The following is a 17,571-nucleotide window of genomic DNA, read 5'->3' on the forward strand; positions in this document are numbered from 1 at the left end:
GATGTTTTTCGTGTTGTGATATGTCTGTGTGTGTTGGAAGTGTTTAGAGGTCAGTGTGATGTTTTGGTCTATTTTTGACTGGCGGTTTCCGAATGAGTCACTGCAGTGGTTCTGGTGACATCACTCCGTCTGCGTCGAGGACTGCTGCTTATGATAGACTTTAAACGCAAGCAGTCTTTCTCTTTTTCTCTTCTTCTGTCATGCACCTGTGTGAATAGATGTTTTGTGAACGGTGGCAGAATTGACAAGATATGTCTTTTTTTTCTGCTGTTCTCGGTATCTTTCCACAAAGACTAGAACTCTTCCATGCTGACTTGACACTTTATCTACTAACCTGCTTAAACCGTCTTCAGGACCTCTGACAGTTAATAATTAAGTTAGAGGTCAATTACCAAGAATGTTAGACAAAGGCTCACGCCCAGTCATTCTCACTTATTCTGGGCTTAAATCCTCTATCATGCTAGGCTCCACTGGTTGGTTCCCTGAGAGCAATGACCTCTGTGCCAGTCTAACTATGGAGGTCTGTTGTGCAACAGCCCTGCATGCTGATTAGCTCAGTTATGTAAACACCAGTCATTCATGGTATGCTTTTGTAGGTTATATACTTGTGAAAGGCACTCAATTAATGCTTTTTTTCCAATAAGGAATCACAGGAAGCGTTACTTATTTCCTTTCTGTATACCACTAAAGAACAACATCTTTATATAAAAAAAAAAAAGTTTTCCTCACCAAAAAAGTTAAAAGATTTTTAGGGCTAAACGCAAATTACATTTCATATATTATTATCGTAGATTTTATTTATGACCTGATTTATTGATTTAATATAATTTATGAACAAATACACATTACAAAAAGAGAATGTAGTCATCATAATACGAAATCATAAAACATTAAGTTTCCGTGTTTCCATGTCCTTAAACATAAGTCTATGACTGGCTTAAAGTCCACAGCAATAAATTTTGCAATACATACATTTTTATATATAAAAAAAAATATTTTAATACTATATGTGTAGATGCCCTCTGTTGTTATTATAAAGGCACACTCTCCTTTTGTGCTCATGTGTCGCTCTGGTTTGTTTATATAGAGAGGCCTGCTATTCAGATATCTACAAAACAGACAGTCCCTCTAATTCGCTTTGAGCACATCTGTTAGTTGTGGCAGTGAGATGGCAATGCTTTGGCATGTCCATCACTGATGATGTGGATTGTGGCTGGCATGAATATAAGGCTCAGCACACAGCTTCAAACAGCTCTTATATAAGCTCGACTCAGAGTGTGTTTCATAAGATGAATGCAATTATTTGCACAGAATAGGCCAGCTCTGCCATGCTTTAGATGCTGCTTACATAATAGGCTAGTGAAAAGAGCTTTAGAGAAATACCACTAGGGCTTTTTGCCATTGTTCCCACACAAATTGCCCTACAGCTGCTTCTGGGTCACAGGTCTGCTGGGCCTTTTAGTGTGGAGCAATTTAGGGTGAGGTAATAGGGTCACTAGAGGACAGATTTAGAGTAATGTTAGTAACAGTATTGAGTCATGAAACTACAACCATCACATCTCACAAAACTCTTTTACTCTGGCCGCCGATGGCACTGTTCAGCTTCAGTCATTTTGCAGAATTACTGGTCAATCTGTAAATTTACCAACTCAATGACCATTTTGCACAATTGCTTTAATAAAATGTGCATAATAGTTTGATTTCTTTCCCAAATAAATTGTGTTTACGGTCCATTAAATATAGCCTACATTTAATAGATACCAAAAGCTGTTCCATAATAATATTATCAACATTGCTTGTTTGGTGGTGGGTTCCAAAATGCCACGATCGCTGTGCACTGTCTATATGATGCGTAAGTGTCTGTTTCAGCTTACATTATATTTTGAATGTGTAGTAGGAGGGGGTGTCTGACGTTCTGCAACCCAGACAGTTGTCATCATATGCTGAAGTATACACACCAGTTGTGTGATGATGCAATTATTTGTCATGATAACTCTCACTCTCCCTGTGATGTTTGCTTGTTGCATTTCTAAGGTTGCAGCTTTTTAAAGGGATAGTTCACCCACAAATGGAAATTCTGTCATCATTTACTCACCCTCATGTCATTCCAACCCGGTGAAACTTATCTGAGTACAGGGACACATGCTCTGGTTGTGTGTTCAGTGCTGCTGTCATAGATGAATGGGAAGGTCTTGTCCTCTGCTGGGTGACGTCAGGAGCGCATGAGGCGTTTGGTGACGTCTCTCTCGTGCCGAGGGGGCGTGTGCTCGCCCGAGTAAAAGCAAACAGCACTCAAGACTTTTCCATTATTGCTCTGCTGATATCTGACATTCAGCGCTCGCGCACCCGGACTACAACCGGCTGAATACAGAACACCTGTAAGAATATTTAAGCGCGAGTCGATTTAGTATAATTCTGTATCTTTTTCTCTATTGCAATATTTATTGTATGCGACCTGCGCGATACGTCGGCATTATTCGTGAATGTTAAGCTCTCCTGAGCCCAAGGACATATACTGAGCACAGTGCATGACAAGAATATCACCTGAGGAATAGCCTACAAGGGACCATCAGAAAGACTGCAAGAAAAAAAAAAGAAGATCTTTACTGATACGCAGGAATACTCTGGCTTTGGTGTTAAGTCATATTAAGACATTGCGCCGTTTATTTCGCTAGTTTTCTGCAGTCATAATGCCGAGTATAAGACAGTCGTACACGGTCACTGTCCCAGAGGAACCGCCGGCTTCAGCTTTCCCCTTTATCAAACAGGATATGCGCAGAAAAAGTCCGACGATGTCTCGCTCTATGCTGGTGTCCACGTTTGTGGGGCTTCTTATTAACCAGGCAAAGGTAAGCCTAACTAGCAGCTCGTAAGTTATCATCTCGACTTTAGCCTACTGCGACTAAAATAGAGGAGAAAGTAGTTAATATGAGAGGAAGTATTTGAGAATATTTTGGCCATGAAAATGAACACTCAAGAACAAGTAACACTCACAAACTCACGCCTCATTGCTTTTGTAGTCATGCAGACTATTACTTAACATATCAACTGTTTTCTCATCCTTTTTCCTACCTCAAATGGTAGTTTAGTAGCAGATTATCTTTGATTGTAAAATCACTGTGAATATCATAATATCACTCATCAAAATCACTATATATGTGTGTGTATATATATATATATATATATATATATATATATATATATATATAGCCCATATTGTTGGGGCTTTGTGAATTTTAAAAGTGAGCATGGAAGCTCAATATAGCCTATACGTCCTCACAATATTGATTTGTTTTTGATGTTGTTTATTTTAGGAAATGGTTGTAAGGGATAGCAACATAGATGTTTTGCAATTTAGAAACCCCTGAGGAGATAAACAGATTTTAGAAAAGTACTAAATATTAAATAGGCAAAAACGTGAGACATCCCAAATGTGCTATGGGTGCAGAAACATTATTGACTCTAATAATTGATGGAGATGTGAGAAAATTATTAGACATAGGCATACCTGAACAATAAGCAACAGTTGCATGCCATCTTTGCTCATGAAGACAATTAACTGAAATAATTATATTCTGAAATATATATATATTAGATCTAATATGGTAGTATATCCACCCTGTGTTTTTAAGGTTTACCTTTTAGGGAACAAGCCACACTCACATTAGAAATATGCGCATTTCTTGTATTAGCATTTAAAGTATTTGAGTCTTGCAGACTTGTTCCCCAATGTGTCCCAACAGAAGCGCATGTACAGATGCTGGCTGCTATCTCTGACCTTGCCAAGTAACCAGCGTTCTCGCGTCCTGGCATGTTAGCTTTTACTTCAGTGTGTTTTCAAACTCATAATGCTGCTTCATACGGAAGCTTTACGTTTGTCGCGTCGGAATTACTGCCAATAATATACAAATAATGTGAATGTTCGAAGCGAGGACTGTTACGTAACTCCGGTCATTGTTTAATTGCGTTTTAAGCCGCTGGGTTAAGTGGCTTTGAGTTGAGCGATTGACGCCATCTACCTGCGCAGCTGTTGTGTCGCGCATATTCATGAGGAGTCAGGAAACCACTTAAGAACTGTTAATTAGAGTGTAAATTAAAACGGATGATATTGAGTCATCTGTGATGCAGACCTAGTTCAGGCTACATAACTAGAGGCATGTCACCACCTCCTTGTGCTGTAAATATGTTTGTTGATCTTTCTAAATTACTAAGGGCTATTTAGCTCAGAAAGGCAAATTGTTTGGATGTTTACGTCTGTTTTTCTGTGCCCGATTTGTGCTGTTACACATTCATACTAAGATGACTCAATACTGAGCTAGATTCCATATGTTAAACAAATGTTGTTGTCATGTTGTGTAAATACAGCACATAGATAGGTCTATTACTGCCAACGACCCCCAATATGCTGTTTCCCTTTTAAATGATGACAGCAATTACATTTTTATGTACGAGTAAAAAGAAATTATTAAAATATCTTGAAAATATTAATATTTTATTAACATTTTTACCCAATACTGTTAGATGTAAAATGGTACTCGAAAGAATGTTGCAAGGAAGGAGATGAAAACTTATAAATAAATGTTTTACAAAAAATTATATATATACATACACACACACATTATATGATTAGTGTTAAAAATATGGCTGTAAATAGATTAATAATGATTGATCTAACGATTTCTGACCAGACTTAGAAAGAGCGAAAAACTAAATCAAATTCTGTAAATAATATTAAGTCACCTTTATTTTCTCTGAAATGTTCAGTGGACCCCCAAGAAATGTCCAAACCCCTAGTTTGAAAACCCATTGCAGAAACTGAAACAGTTAATGGCAGCGAATAATCCATAAGATTAAGAATCCATTTAAAATGGTTATATGTGGCTTTTAATGATGGGAAAACCTTAAGCCTTATTTGCAGTATTTTACAACAACACAGTTCAAGGGGCTTAACATAAATTATTGGATTGATGATGACCACATTACCCAGTGTAACCAGTGTTTGTTATGCAACAATGAAAAATCAGAACATAACATTATGTAATATTCAGGAACAAATGGATTCCTAAGTAAGCCATGCCTTTCTGAAGGAATGTGTGTTATCTGTGTATCTAGCGATTACATTCCAAGAATTGTCAAAGGTCCTGTTCTTCACATGCCTGTGACCTTACACAAAATCTCTATCCTGCCCATCTAGATTGTCAATCATTTTCAAGATAACAGTGAAATGAAATGGCGTGGCTTATCATCGACATTGGTTTAGATTAAGTTACGGCAACCAGATGTCCCATTTCTGATGAGACAGTTCCTTCCAGGTGTCCCAACTTGTCCCAAATGTGTCCTTTACTTTTGAACAGTATGCACTGAAATATGGGACAAATTTGACCTGCTGTAAACTGTTTACAAATGTGTCTAAAATAATCAAGGACACAAATAAAGGATGTTGAATAGATTCATAAATACACATTAAGGTATTAAAGAACTTAGCCTCTGGAGTCTGCTTGAATAAAATGTGTCTCAGTATGTGCATGTGACCAGCCTTTTGGCATCAGAGCACATTGAGCTCTTATGTTGGTGACAGCCATGGCTTCCAGAAACTAAGGTCAGGACACAGTGTTCCTTCTCACTCGCTTTTAACTCGTGCCAGCCAATTAGCTCGCAGCACTTCGAAGATCTTTGAAGAGACAGCCAATGTGAGATCCCGCTGCCCTCTTGTTACCCAGTCGCTTTTGAGGCAGAACTCCTTACGCTTGCCGTACCCATGGCTGCTGCTGGGTGCTGGCTGTTGTCATACCAATCTGTTTGGTTTAAGAGCTGGGTGTGAAAGCCAGAGACCGGCTCAGCAGCGGAGTGAGGCCTTGGACCATCTGTTCCCCTTCTCTCATTTTGTTTGGGGAAGAGAAAGCTCATCAGATGTTTGGATGAATATATGAATAAGAGAAAAACTCCTGGGATAAGTCACAGCTGAACATGTTTGAACCTGATGTGTCTGTCCTCCTCAGAGATGCTAATAGAAGGTGTTTGATTGGTGCACTTCATTACTTTTAATTGAAGTGTATTCTGATCTGTCCAAACATAACTCGTCACAGAGACTCACGATAAAACGGCGTCTTTTCAGTTTCGAGTCAACTAGTAGCCTAGTTGTATCATTTCTTCCGATACTGCCCTCTGTAACCGGTAGGCGTGGCTTGGGAGTGGCCTCGTAGGGCAGCGAAGCAAGTGCATTCTTACATCCACATGAGCCAAAAATACATTTTCTGGCTTTTCTCAGTCTAGAAGGCTCCAACTTCTAAAATAAATTAACATTTCTACTACATAAATGACCCAATTTAAATACACATTCATCTTTCCAGCGGTGAAGTATCCCTTTAAATGATAGCATTTACTTCAAATATACTTTAAGATGTATCAAGAAAACCATCATAATAACATGGAACTGTTTAGTAGTGGTCCATGGCTCAAATAGTACTAAAATAATGTTAGTATGTAATGTTATAGCTGATAGCAGTTCACCTCTTATTTTATACAATTGTAATTGGTTTGTGAGATTTATGCCTCTACTCTGCATATGTGTGTATGGATGGATTGTTATTGAATTTTTGCATAGTGTGAACAACCATCACATCAGTGTAAAATATGTGATACACTCAACATGCTATACAGTTCTGTCACACACTGTACAGTCAGTAACTCATCTGTAGAGAGCATACCAATACCACAGTCTTTAACTTTTAAATGATGGACTTTTAAATTTGAATCTCAGTCACACACACACTTTCTCAAACACTCACAGACTTCAAAATTACCTGTCTGAGGGGATGTTTGCAAATTTGGAACTTTGATGAGTTCTGCCGACCATCGCAGTCATTATTGTAACATCACATAGTTAACACTGCAATCAGTGAATGACGCACATGAGAATGAGCACTGCTATTCCAGGCCTTGATATCACTGATTCGGAGTGTGTCAGTTTCATGCGTGAGATTCATACTGAGAAACTGCTTGACGCATTGTTCGTGTTCTCTGGAGCGCTCCGTGTTATGTCATGGTCAACAGGCTGAGCACTTATGTCGAGAATATCAAACATGTGAAATCATCATTAATCATTCCCAGCTGTCTGAATTTTGATTGGTGAAACAGTTTCCTCTGCAAGATTTTAATATATCATTACAGTAAATTTGACCAAACAGTGATGATTCATCCCTCGTTGAATACATTACTTAAAGTCATTTTTGTTGTGGTGTGGCAGATGGGCATAATTTGTTTGTGTCAAGTCTTCAACAGCAGGGGTCTCTGTCTAAATCTGCTAACATGCCATTTAATAACCCAGAGAGAACGCTTTGGTTAGCTCACACACATTTGTCCTCAAAACTATATAATAATACTGAAATATAGTACCATAGACTCATTATACAGTACAGCACAGTACAGTAGGCTGTTATGTAATTTTATATCATCAGAAAAACTTTTAATTTATTTTTTTTGTGGCATGCATGCAATGAAAATAACTCTTAAATTCTCTATTAATTCTCTTCTTAAACATGCACTTTCACTTCACTGTCAGTATCTGTGCCAAACAAATGATGTGGCCTGAGTGAGTCATGTGCTTTAGTCATATTTAAATTTATCAAAAAATGTTTTGCTATGACTCAAGTGTCATTGGATTCAATGGTTATCTTAGAAAGCTCACTAACCCTTTTGCTGTTTTTCTCTTGCAGAACTCAAAGAATGCTCAGGGTCTGGTGGGCCTCAGGAATCTAGGAAATACTGTAAGTATTTCTCAGTATGATTCCATTTATAGTTCATGCAAAAAATATTTACTCGCCTTTATGCCAATGCAAACTCAAAAGACTTATGATCTGTGGAACATAAAAGATGTTTTGAAGAACTGAATATGTTTTTGTGTGCACTGTTCCTTTAAGTCGACATACACACGATCTATTTTGCAAATGCAGTTCATACATGTATACGTTTCATTTTAAAAAATGACTTCGTAATTTTGGATCTTTTTCAATAATCCGTTACACGTAGATCTGTTGCTACTTCTGTTTTGTTATGACTTTAAATATTTCAGTGGAATGCAGACTATGTTTACGTAGTAACCATCTAACTTTTGTTGAATGTGTCTCTGCAGTGTTTCATGAACTCCATTCTGCAATGTCTAAGCAACACTCATGACCTGAGGGACTACTGTCTGCGTAACTCGCACCGCACTGACCTCAACAACAACTGCAGGGCCAAAGCTGCACTAATGGAGGGTAAGAGACGCATTTACCAGTTCATATAGTAGAGCATTCGTTTTCATCATGCATACCAGGCAGCCTTGGGTCCTGTGTCTTAGTCAAATGTCTGCCTACAGTATGTGTGTGTTTCTGTTTTCAGAGTTTGCCAAGCTCACTCAGACTCTTTGGACATCCGCTAGCAGTGAGGCCATCAGCCCTTCTGACTTCAAAATGCAGATCCAGAAATATGCCCCTCGATTCGTTGGTTACAAGTAAGTTACAGCTACAGTAAAACATTTTGTATTATGCTAACATCATATTTTACTTGTTTTCTTCCATATGTAGTTTTGAATTAGCTGAAACTCGCCCTTTAAAATATACTTTCTTTCCCTTCTGTTTTCTGTCGTGTAGTCAACAGGATGCTCAGGAGTTCTTGCGGTTTCTCCTGGATGGGCTCCATAACGAAGTAAACAGAGTGATAGTGAAACCCAGAACCAGCATGGAGGACTTTGATCACCTCTCGTACGTAGATACACCAAGCAGGTTCTAAAAACCCTCCCATCATGTTTGTTGTTTCAAAAATAGCAATGTGTCTGGTTTCAAAATTAGCAATGGTTTAAAGCTAAGATGTTTCAAATTTATTTATAAGACCTTTATAAGAATTATTTATAAGACCTCATTTTAGACAAAGGCAGCATCACGTGTATCGTTCACCTTGAAGGCGATCCCAAAATGCATTGCGCCATGTAAGCTCGGTGAAAAAAGTGTATATTTTAAAGAAATGCCTTTCATTTGAACTTTCTATTCATCAGAAAATCCAGGACAAATGTATCATGGTTTCTACAAAAATATTACTGTTCAAACTGTTCATCGTTGATATTAATAAGAAATGTTTCTTGAGCATCTAATTTTCTTAATACAAAAGTATTTTAAATTGTAATAATATCTCTCATTATCACTGTTTTTTCTGTATTTTAAAAGAAACTGCGCAGAGCGCTATTTGTGTAGAGCATGAAGTTGATGCTTGCGTAGAACGTTTCTGTACGAGGGTCGAGGGAGCTCATTAGGTTTTGTTTTAGAGTCCCCGAAAGAATAATCTGTGCACTGAAATTTTAGCCATGGCCTCAGGAAAGCTAATAATGTATTTCTAAACAGATTTAGACAGGATTGGCCTCGCTCTGGAAACATATTAATACTGCTTTGTTTCGGTTTTGTGCTGAAATATGATGTAATATGAAGTGGTGATTGATCTAACAGATGAATCACCTGTGGTGTGTGGTTTAACTGTTGCAATCTGACAGTAATAGTGAGAAGTCTGTCTGGAGTCTTAAATTAAATGTGTTTTATCTACAGGGATGACGAGAAAGGCAAGAGAATGTGGAACAAGTACCTAGAGAGTGAGGACAGCAAAGTAGTCGGTGAGTTGACCTGCTGTGTGTGTGTGTGTGTGTGTGTGTGTGTGTGTGTGTTCCCTGCTCTGGTTATAAAGTGTTTTTTTTTTTTCTTCACAGATCTGTTTGTTGGTCAGTTGAAAAGCTCATTGACGTGCAGCGAGTGTGGCTTCTGCTCAACTGTGTTTGATCCGTTCTGGGATCTGTCCTTGCCTATCAATAAGGTTAATATAAAGACTGTCACACTCAAATACAAGCTTATTGACATGGCAGCATGTTTGTGTAAATGTGTGTGTTTCATTTTGTTGTTGTTGTTTTGTTTTTTTCGCTTCCTTAGACTTCAGGAGAAGTGAGTTTGATCGATTGTCTTCGACTTTTCACCAAGGAGGATGTGCTAGATGGAAATGAGAGACCAGTAAGTATACATTTTACTAATTTAAGAACATTTGACTGTCTGTAGTAAGGAGTTTAAGTGATCAGTGTTGTACATCTACTTATTTGATGAGTTACAGCAAGTGCAGGATATAAATAATTTCTTATTTAATTTACATCATAACTTTTTTTCTGGTTTAAAAAGTATTTTTTTTATTTATATATATATATATATATATATATATATATATATATATATATATATATATATACAGTATATGGTAACACTTCACAATAAGGTCCCAGTTAATGCATCAACTAACAATGAGCAACACATTTGTTACAGTATTTCTTAATCTTCGTTAACATTAGTTCATAAAAATACAAATTGTTGTTGTCAATTGGTCCATTATGTAATACAAACAGATCACTTTTAATTGTAATAATGTATTTGTAAAAGTTTAAATTAATGTTAACTGAGATTAAGAAATGTTTTCAAAGTATTTTTATTGTTATTTCATGTAGTAAGTTAAGTAATGTAGTGTATATATATATATATATATATATATATATATATATATATCTACATATCCTAACCTGTCTTTTTTCATGCAGACATGCCACAGATGTAAATCCAGAAGGAAATGCACAAAAAAATTTACCATTCAGAAATTTCCTAAAATCTTGGTGCTTCGTATCCTTTTTAAACAAAACCACAATACAAAGAATTGCATTCTTTATTACTATCATGTATTGACGAATTAAATACGTAACATCATTAAGTTATGGATTGGATAAAAAGCGGCATGTATTTGTTTGTCCTTGACTCATAACTATCTCAGATCTGAAGCGTTTCTCTGAGTGTCGTGTGAGAACCAGCAAACTCTCCACCTTTGTAAACTTCCCCCTCAAAGAGCTGGACCTCAGGGAATTTGCCTCTGATAACAGTGGTGAGTTCTGCACCATCATTTATGACACCTGTATTCTGTACATCAGACACCAATACCTGTACAGTTGTTTGAGCAATACAGTTTTTAATGTAGCTCCAGGATAATTGTGTTTAATTGTTGTTGTTTCTCTTCTCTTCTATCTTTCCTGCTCTCTACTCACAGTAAATGCAGTCTATAATCTGTATGCTGTGTCCAATCACACTGGTACATCTTTGGGTGGCCATTATACAGCATATTGCCGCAGTCCCTGTACAGGAGAATGGTACACGTACAATGACTCCAGGTAATTAGACATGACAAAATGTCTAAAAAAAAAAAAGAGGTTTGTGCAGTAAGATTATAACAGAGTTATTCCTACAGTTTGGTGGATTTTATGTCCCTATGAAACAATACTGCATATTATACATAAAATGTTATTTAACTTTACTGCTACATGGGTTTCCATGCATAGATATACCCAATTTCATAATGATTAGTACCTAAGAATATTGTTTTGCAGCTCTTGTCAGACAAATTCCCATATCCCGATTCACACTTTCTCAACTTCACTTTGGAAAAAGTTTACATTTATATTTCTAAATGACTACATTTCTAAATATATTTACTTATTCTCTCTGACATAAAATAAAATTTATTGTTATACATATTTTAATGTGTAAAACCATTAAATTAGTTTATGTCCCTCAAACTCCACTCCATCCTGTTACATTGGTGCTATTTGCCCTTTAAAAGTATACCCTAAATATTGTCTTGCTAGAAGTAACATCATTTTTTGGAGGGAAAGCAACTCTTAAGAACAAAGTAAGAATCAGTCTTAAACTTTTCTCTCTTTTTCTCAATTTTAGGTGACATATCATCAATTTATACTGGACATGAAAATGTTTTGTTTTTTTAATAGATTCCTAAATTCTTCGTTTGTATAATAATAGATTTTATTAGCTTAAAACGTCCACCCTGTTACACATTGCATTGTAAACATGTCCTGTAACAGGATTGACAAATGCCATATAATGTTAATGTAAAATTTGAAATATTTGGTCAGGATTATTTTGTTATATTAGCCTGAGTTTGACCAGTGTGTATTTATGATTGAATGACATTTTCTCCCTCTGACAAGACTTAAGAATAATTGAATCGTAAAACCTGCTCAGTCCATAATCCACCAAATTGTTGGAATGACCCAACTAAGCATGTGCATTACTATTTTAATCTTATTTATTTACCTAACATAGATCTGTATTTAACAGCATTCTAGGCTATAATGTAATTAGTACTGTATGTGCAGTGGCTACAAAAAGTATTTGGACATTTAAGTCACTTTAGAAGTCTTTAGATATTATTATATTATATTATATTATATTTGTATTTTTGTTTAAAATATATTTTGTTATTAACATATATATATATTTGATAAAAAAAATCAATGAAATAAGTCATATTGTGAAATATTATTATTACAATTTAAAAAACGTTTAAAATAAATCATTTCTATTTCAGGGTGAGCCCCATGTCATCCAGTCAGGTGCGCAGCAGCGATGCATATGTGCTGTTCTATGAATCGGCGACCTCTTCACGCATGTGATAATGAAACGGACAAGCCTTGGATAAAATAAACCCTTTTGCTGCTGTTGAACTACATATTGGTCAAGGTCTACATGCTTGGAGGACTATGGGACTCTATCCCAGGCCTATTAACCAAGGCCAAAGACACACTGGAATTAAATTATGGTCATGGCTTGTGAAGTGGAATGAAGCCTGGGATGAGTTTTATTCCAAGCCCAGATTGAGCTTCACCATAAGGGCTCCTCCATCCATCACTCCCCTTGAAAGAGGCTGCTGCTCTGGGGATGGATTTAACAAACTGAAACGGACAAAGACAGACAGAGAAACATGAACTACTACCTCTCTTGAATGAGCAGGACTGCGTGTGTGTGTGTGTGTGTGTGTGTGTGTGTGTGTGTATTTGTGTGTGTACGTGTCAGTCTCCAGACTGATACTGTAGGACTCTATGCACTGTGTAACTGGAGCCGTCCGGGTCTAAGCAGTCACCACGACTCAAACAATCCCCATCCTTTATTTAATTTATTAACATGAGTTCAATGTTTTACTTAATTTCATACTAATTACTACTAATTTAAACAAGAGGTCATCTTGCTGAGGAACCATATAGGTCAACAGTGTAAATGATGCTTGGATTGTTCAATGGATTGTTTACTTGTTCGAGCAAATATGTTTCTTCAAGCTTTGTCTCTGCTTTGCTTGATTTGCTTATTTTCAACAGAATATGCACATTGGAAGGGCTTAGTTTAACACTAATGCATGACTGTGCCCTTTCCAAAAACCCTCACCATTACAGAGAAGATTGTATGACTGCCCCTTGGTGGCCGGAAGATGTAAAACCGAAAAGAAAAACCTTGGACCCTTTTCACTGACGGTGATGAGACATTTACACAGTTATGAATGAACATCATACATTTTTTATATTTTCATTTTTTTATTTATTAACATACATGTATAACACTATACTTTGTGTTATATTACCTTGGCATTGAATTACAGAAAACTGGTTTAAGCTGTTTCGAGGGTGTTTCTAATACAACAATCGAGGGAGTAACGGCAAAGTTTTCTAATCTCTTGGAAGGTCATAGAAATGCTATCATGGATTTTTCTTTTGGTATTGGAGCAAATGGGAACGTAAAAAAAAAAATTGTATTTTACGTTCACCACTATAGAAGTTTACCCAACCATGATGCCTTTCGCTTCTGAGAACCCCGGAAATGTGAAAAGGGTCCATGGAAATCCATCTCCAGAAGAATTATTCCCTCTTTAGGCATTTGCGGACTCAATGTTTTCCTCCAGGGGCAATACCAGATTTGAAAGAGGCCTTAATATGTTTGTCAGGGACTACAATATTCAGTTTAATTTGAGAATGAGTCTTCATTAAACAGGAAGCCACCAGGAGGGCGTATGTATGTATATATGTGTGTGTGCTGTGCGCCTTTATGTGTTATTTCTTTATTTATGAAGTGAAAGTTGTGAATGTAGCTTATTATTGTGTTTGAACCAGACAATGTTTTTTTCTACCGAGAGATTTTAAATGAGTGGTAATATTGTGTCTGAAATGTGACTGTAGTGTAACTCATATCAAGAGCTCTTTGCTTTTTAAAAGAAGTAAATATGAATAAAAGCAGATGTCTATATGAGTAATCGTGAATTGTCTGCATTACTACATTAGACATTAGAATATGAATATAGTGATCATGAATTATAGTGCTCCAGAAATGGCCTATAAAAACAGAATGTGATAAGATGTGCTAGTGGGTAAGCTGTGTGCCCCTTCTTCTTCTTCTTCTTCTTCTTCACCATCTTCTTCTTCAATGAGTTTTAACCGTAGCTTGCATCCTTTATGTTGCACTGCTGCCATCTTCTGGAGTTAACTAACTCCTACACACAGCAATATGTAAAGTCCTTGTCATTAGTCCTGTAATTATTAGAAAGCAGATCAGATATTCCCCTCCTTGTTTTCTTCCACTACATTCCAGTATGTCATTTAGCCCACGTCCAGTTAGCCCTATACTTTCCATATTTTTAATCATATCCTCTCTCTCTGTTTCATATTTTCTGCAATTAACAATCACATGCTCTACTGTTTCTGGGGGTTGACAATCCTCACAGAATCCAGTTGGATGTTTCCCCATAATATGGTATGGAGTGTGCTGTTTAATTTACTGTGTCATATTCTTAATCTGTTCATGGTTGTTTCCTCTCTTCTGTTTCCCCTTTTGCTTTCCACAACACCACCTCATTATTTCATAAAATAACTAGACTGAATCACTATGAAATAAGAACTTTGTCTAGTTTACTCTGTTCAACCTATTCTAAAGCTATCAGTATGGCATACAATTCAACAGTGTGTACACTCAAAATATTTGCAGTCTGCTTGCATATCTCATATCCCTGGCTGAAAATTACTACTGCAGAGCCTGTGTTTACTGATTTTGGGTCTTTTGAGCGATCTGTAAAAATATGCTTCTCATAACTAACATAACTAACCCATTCACCAAATAAGCAAGTTTGCCTGGGTTTCCCTTTTTTTATAAAGGACTTTTAAGTTAAAGTGTTTTCTGTCCCCTTTGTTCTGGTGTTCCTTGTTACCACGTTTGTTCCTATAGTCATTATTGTTAGTTTCCATGAAAATAAATCACCTTCACCTGTCCCTTGTCAGTGCCTCATAATCTTGTGTTTTTAACCCCAGTATTTTCCCTTGTCCTTGGTCACATTTTCTGCAATAATGAGCTTTAAAAACGCAGGAGAGTAGGATCCAATTGCCGTAATAGCATTTATTAACAAAATAACCAAAAAACACGAGCAGAACATCTATGAACTCAGAAAACAATAATAAAGCATGCCAACAAACAACCATGAAGGACAGGACCTGACAACACACACAGGAATCATAGAGGTTTAAGTACACAAGGGCTAACAATATAACAAGACACACCTGGGAACAATGAAGACTAATGAACGGGAAACCAATCAACAAAAGGACTATACAGAACCCAACATAGAAACTGAACATAGGAACAAAAGGAACATAATTATACTTCAATTATAATTCGTAAGGTTCTATCTCCACTTTTGGTCAAAATTGAGTTTTTGACATAATCTGATCCATTAGGTATTTATTAATGCCTGTGTGGTGTTATTTTTGTAAAAAAAAAAATACCGGCTTGTTGAGCTATAATAGTAGATTATACTACATAACAGTTTTGCCAGCTGGGATGTAAAAACTTTGATGCTCAATATCTCAGAACTACCCTAAACGGAGATAGAACCTTATAATTCTAAGCTCACGAATTATTCTCTGTTGCATTAATTTCCTGTTATCACTATAAATCTGCTTTGAAACAATATGTTTTGTAAAAAGCGCTATATAAATAAAGACCTTGACCTTGACCTTGACTTTGACTTTGACTTTTTACTTGACCATAAGACCAGGATCATGACATTGTGTCGCCCTGGTAAGAAACAACTATTGTTATTATAGAAATCTTTGACTACTGAAACCAAGTACAGCTAAACAAGACTTTGGATTCATTATACATGTTTCTAAAAGTAAATTGCTTATGCAAACATGCATATTTACTTTTAGTTACTTATGCAAACATGTATATTTACTTTTAGTTGCTTATGCAAACATGTATAATATTTGGATTTGATTGATTGATTGATTGATTGATTGATTGATTGATTGATTGATGGATTGATGGATTGATGGATTGATGGATTGATGGATTGATAGATTGATTGGTTGATTGATTGAAATAAATTCATACTTTTATTCAGCAGGGATGCATTATGTTGATCGAAAATGACAGTACAAAGACATAATGTTACAAGAGATTTCTATCAAAAAATAAATGCTGTTCTTTTTTTTCTTTTTTATTCATCAAAGAATCCTGGAATGCATCACTGTTTCTACAAAAAATATTACAATATAATCAACATTGATATTAATTATAAGAAATGTTTATTGAGCACTAAATCAGCATATTGGAATGATTTCTGAAGGATCATGTGACACTGAAGACTGGAGTAATGATGCTTAAAATCTTAAAAAGATGCTTAAAATCTTAAAATTTTGCCATCACAGGAATAAATTACATTTTATATTAACATATAAATTAACATATTATATGACATTTTATAAACAAATATATTCAAATAGATTTTTTTTTAATATTATTTCACAGCATAAAATTGAATATTGCTGTTTTTGCTGTATATTCAATCAAATAAATGCAGCCTTGGTGCGCATTAGAGACTTCTTTTAAAAGACATTTTTAAAAGTTTACCATCCCATCAGTATGAACGTATGAACAGCAGTGTAAAATATTTAATATATACATAACTTTAAATGTAATCAAATGTTATTCTTTTTTTATTGTATTTTTCATTCATTTATTTTAAATGTTTAAGTAATTACTTTTTTATTTTGCTTTTAATATTACTTTTAATATTTATATTAAACGACCCAGAACAAATAAAATCAAATAAATTTGACTCATAGCTCATTTCCATGCACTATACCAGTGTACAGTCACTAGAGGGTGACGTTAGTCCTCACTCTATCACTTACACACACAAATGCTCCTGCTCACAATGACCTGTAAGTGGAGAAACTCAAGTCTTACTTATTGTGGCACTGAGCATCCTTGGGGAACATGAGGAAAACAGCTTATAAATCATACCAAGTGAGGTTTTCTGTGAAGGGTAAGTTTAGGGGTAGGGTTACATAGAATATACAGTTTGTACAATATAACAATTATTATGTCTATAGACTGTCCCCATAAAACATGAAAACCCAACATGTATGTGTGTGTTTGTGTGCATGCCCGTGTGTGTGTGTGTGTGTGTGTGTTTGTGTGTGCGTGCGTGTTCGTGCTCTCAGTGCCTTTGCAGATTAGGTTTCCAGGCTAACGCAGATTATCTGTTGGAGAAGAACTCAATTTGTGAGAAGGAGAGAATTATCTCACTTCCACTAGCTGACTGTGCCAATATTAACTCAACCCTACTCTCAGCGGTAGTGACAAACTGCTCTTACCCAACTGCCCTTTTCTTGACCCATACACTTAAAAT

At 36.0% G+C, this 17,571-nt stretch overlaps 1 protein-coding gene across 1 annotated transcript; it reads left to right on the forward strand.

Annotated features, from left to right (window-relative positions):
- The first annotated feature begins 2,232 nt into the window (after positions 1-2,232).
- usp2b (ubiquitin specific peptidase 2b) lies at positions 2,233-14,135 on the forward strand. Its single transcript, XM_084114249.1, has 12 exons — positions 2,233-2,849; positions 7,716-7,766; positions 8,132-8,255; positions 8,380-8,491; positions 8,631-8,741; positions 9,573-9,637; positions 9,731-9,834; positions 9,948-10,025; positions 10,598-10,676; positions 10,825-10,932; positions 11,095-11,215; positions 12,430-14,135. The coding sequence occupies exons 1-12, from the start codon at positions 2,691-2,693 to the stop codon at positions 12,512-12,514; spliced, it is 1,197 nt and encodes a 398-aa protein (XP_083970375.1). The 5' UTR covers positions 2,233-2,690; the 3' UTR covers positions 12,515-14,135.
- The last annotated feature ends 3,436 nt before the right edge of the window (positions 14,136-17,571 follow it).

Source organism: Abramis brama (assembly GCF_963993115.1).
Source record: "Abramis brama genome assembly, chromosome: 5".
Lineage (NCBI taxonomy): Eukaryota > Metazoa > Chordata > Actinopteri > Cypriniformes > Leuciscidae > Abramis > Abramis brama.

Bases quoted from the DNA above. Each gene is read 5' to 3' on its own strand.
- usp2b (XM_084114249.1), top strand. From the start codon at position 2,691: ATGCCGAGTATAAGACAGTCGTACACGGTCACTGTCCCAGAGGAACCG. The intron at 8,742-9,572 runs GTACGTAGATAC...TTTTATCTACAG, and splicing joins GAGGACTTTGATCACCTCTC to GGATGACGAGAAAGGCAAGA. The intron at 9,835-9,947 runs GTTAATATAAAG...TCGCTTCCTTAG, and splicing joins TGTCCTTGCCTATCAATAAG to ACTTCAGGAGAAGTGAGTTT.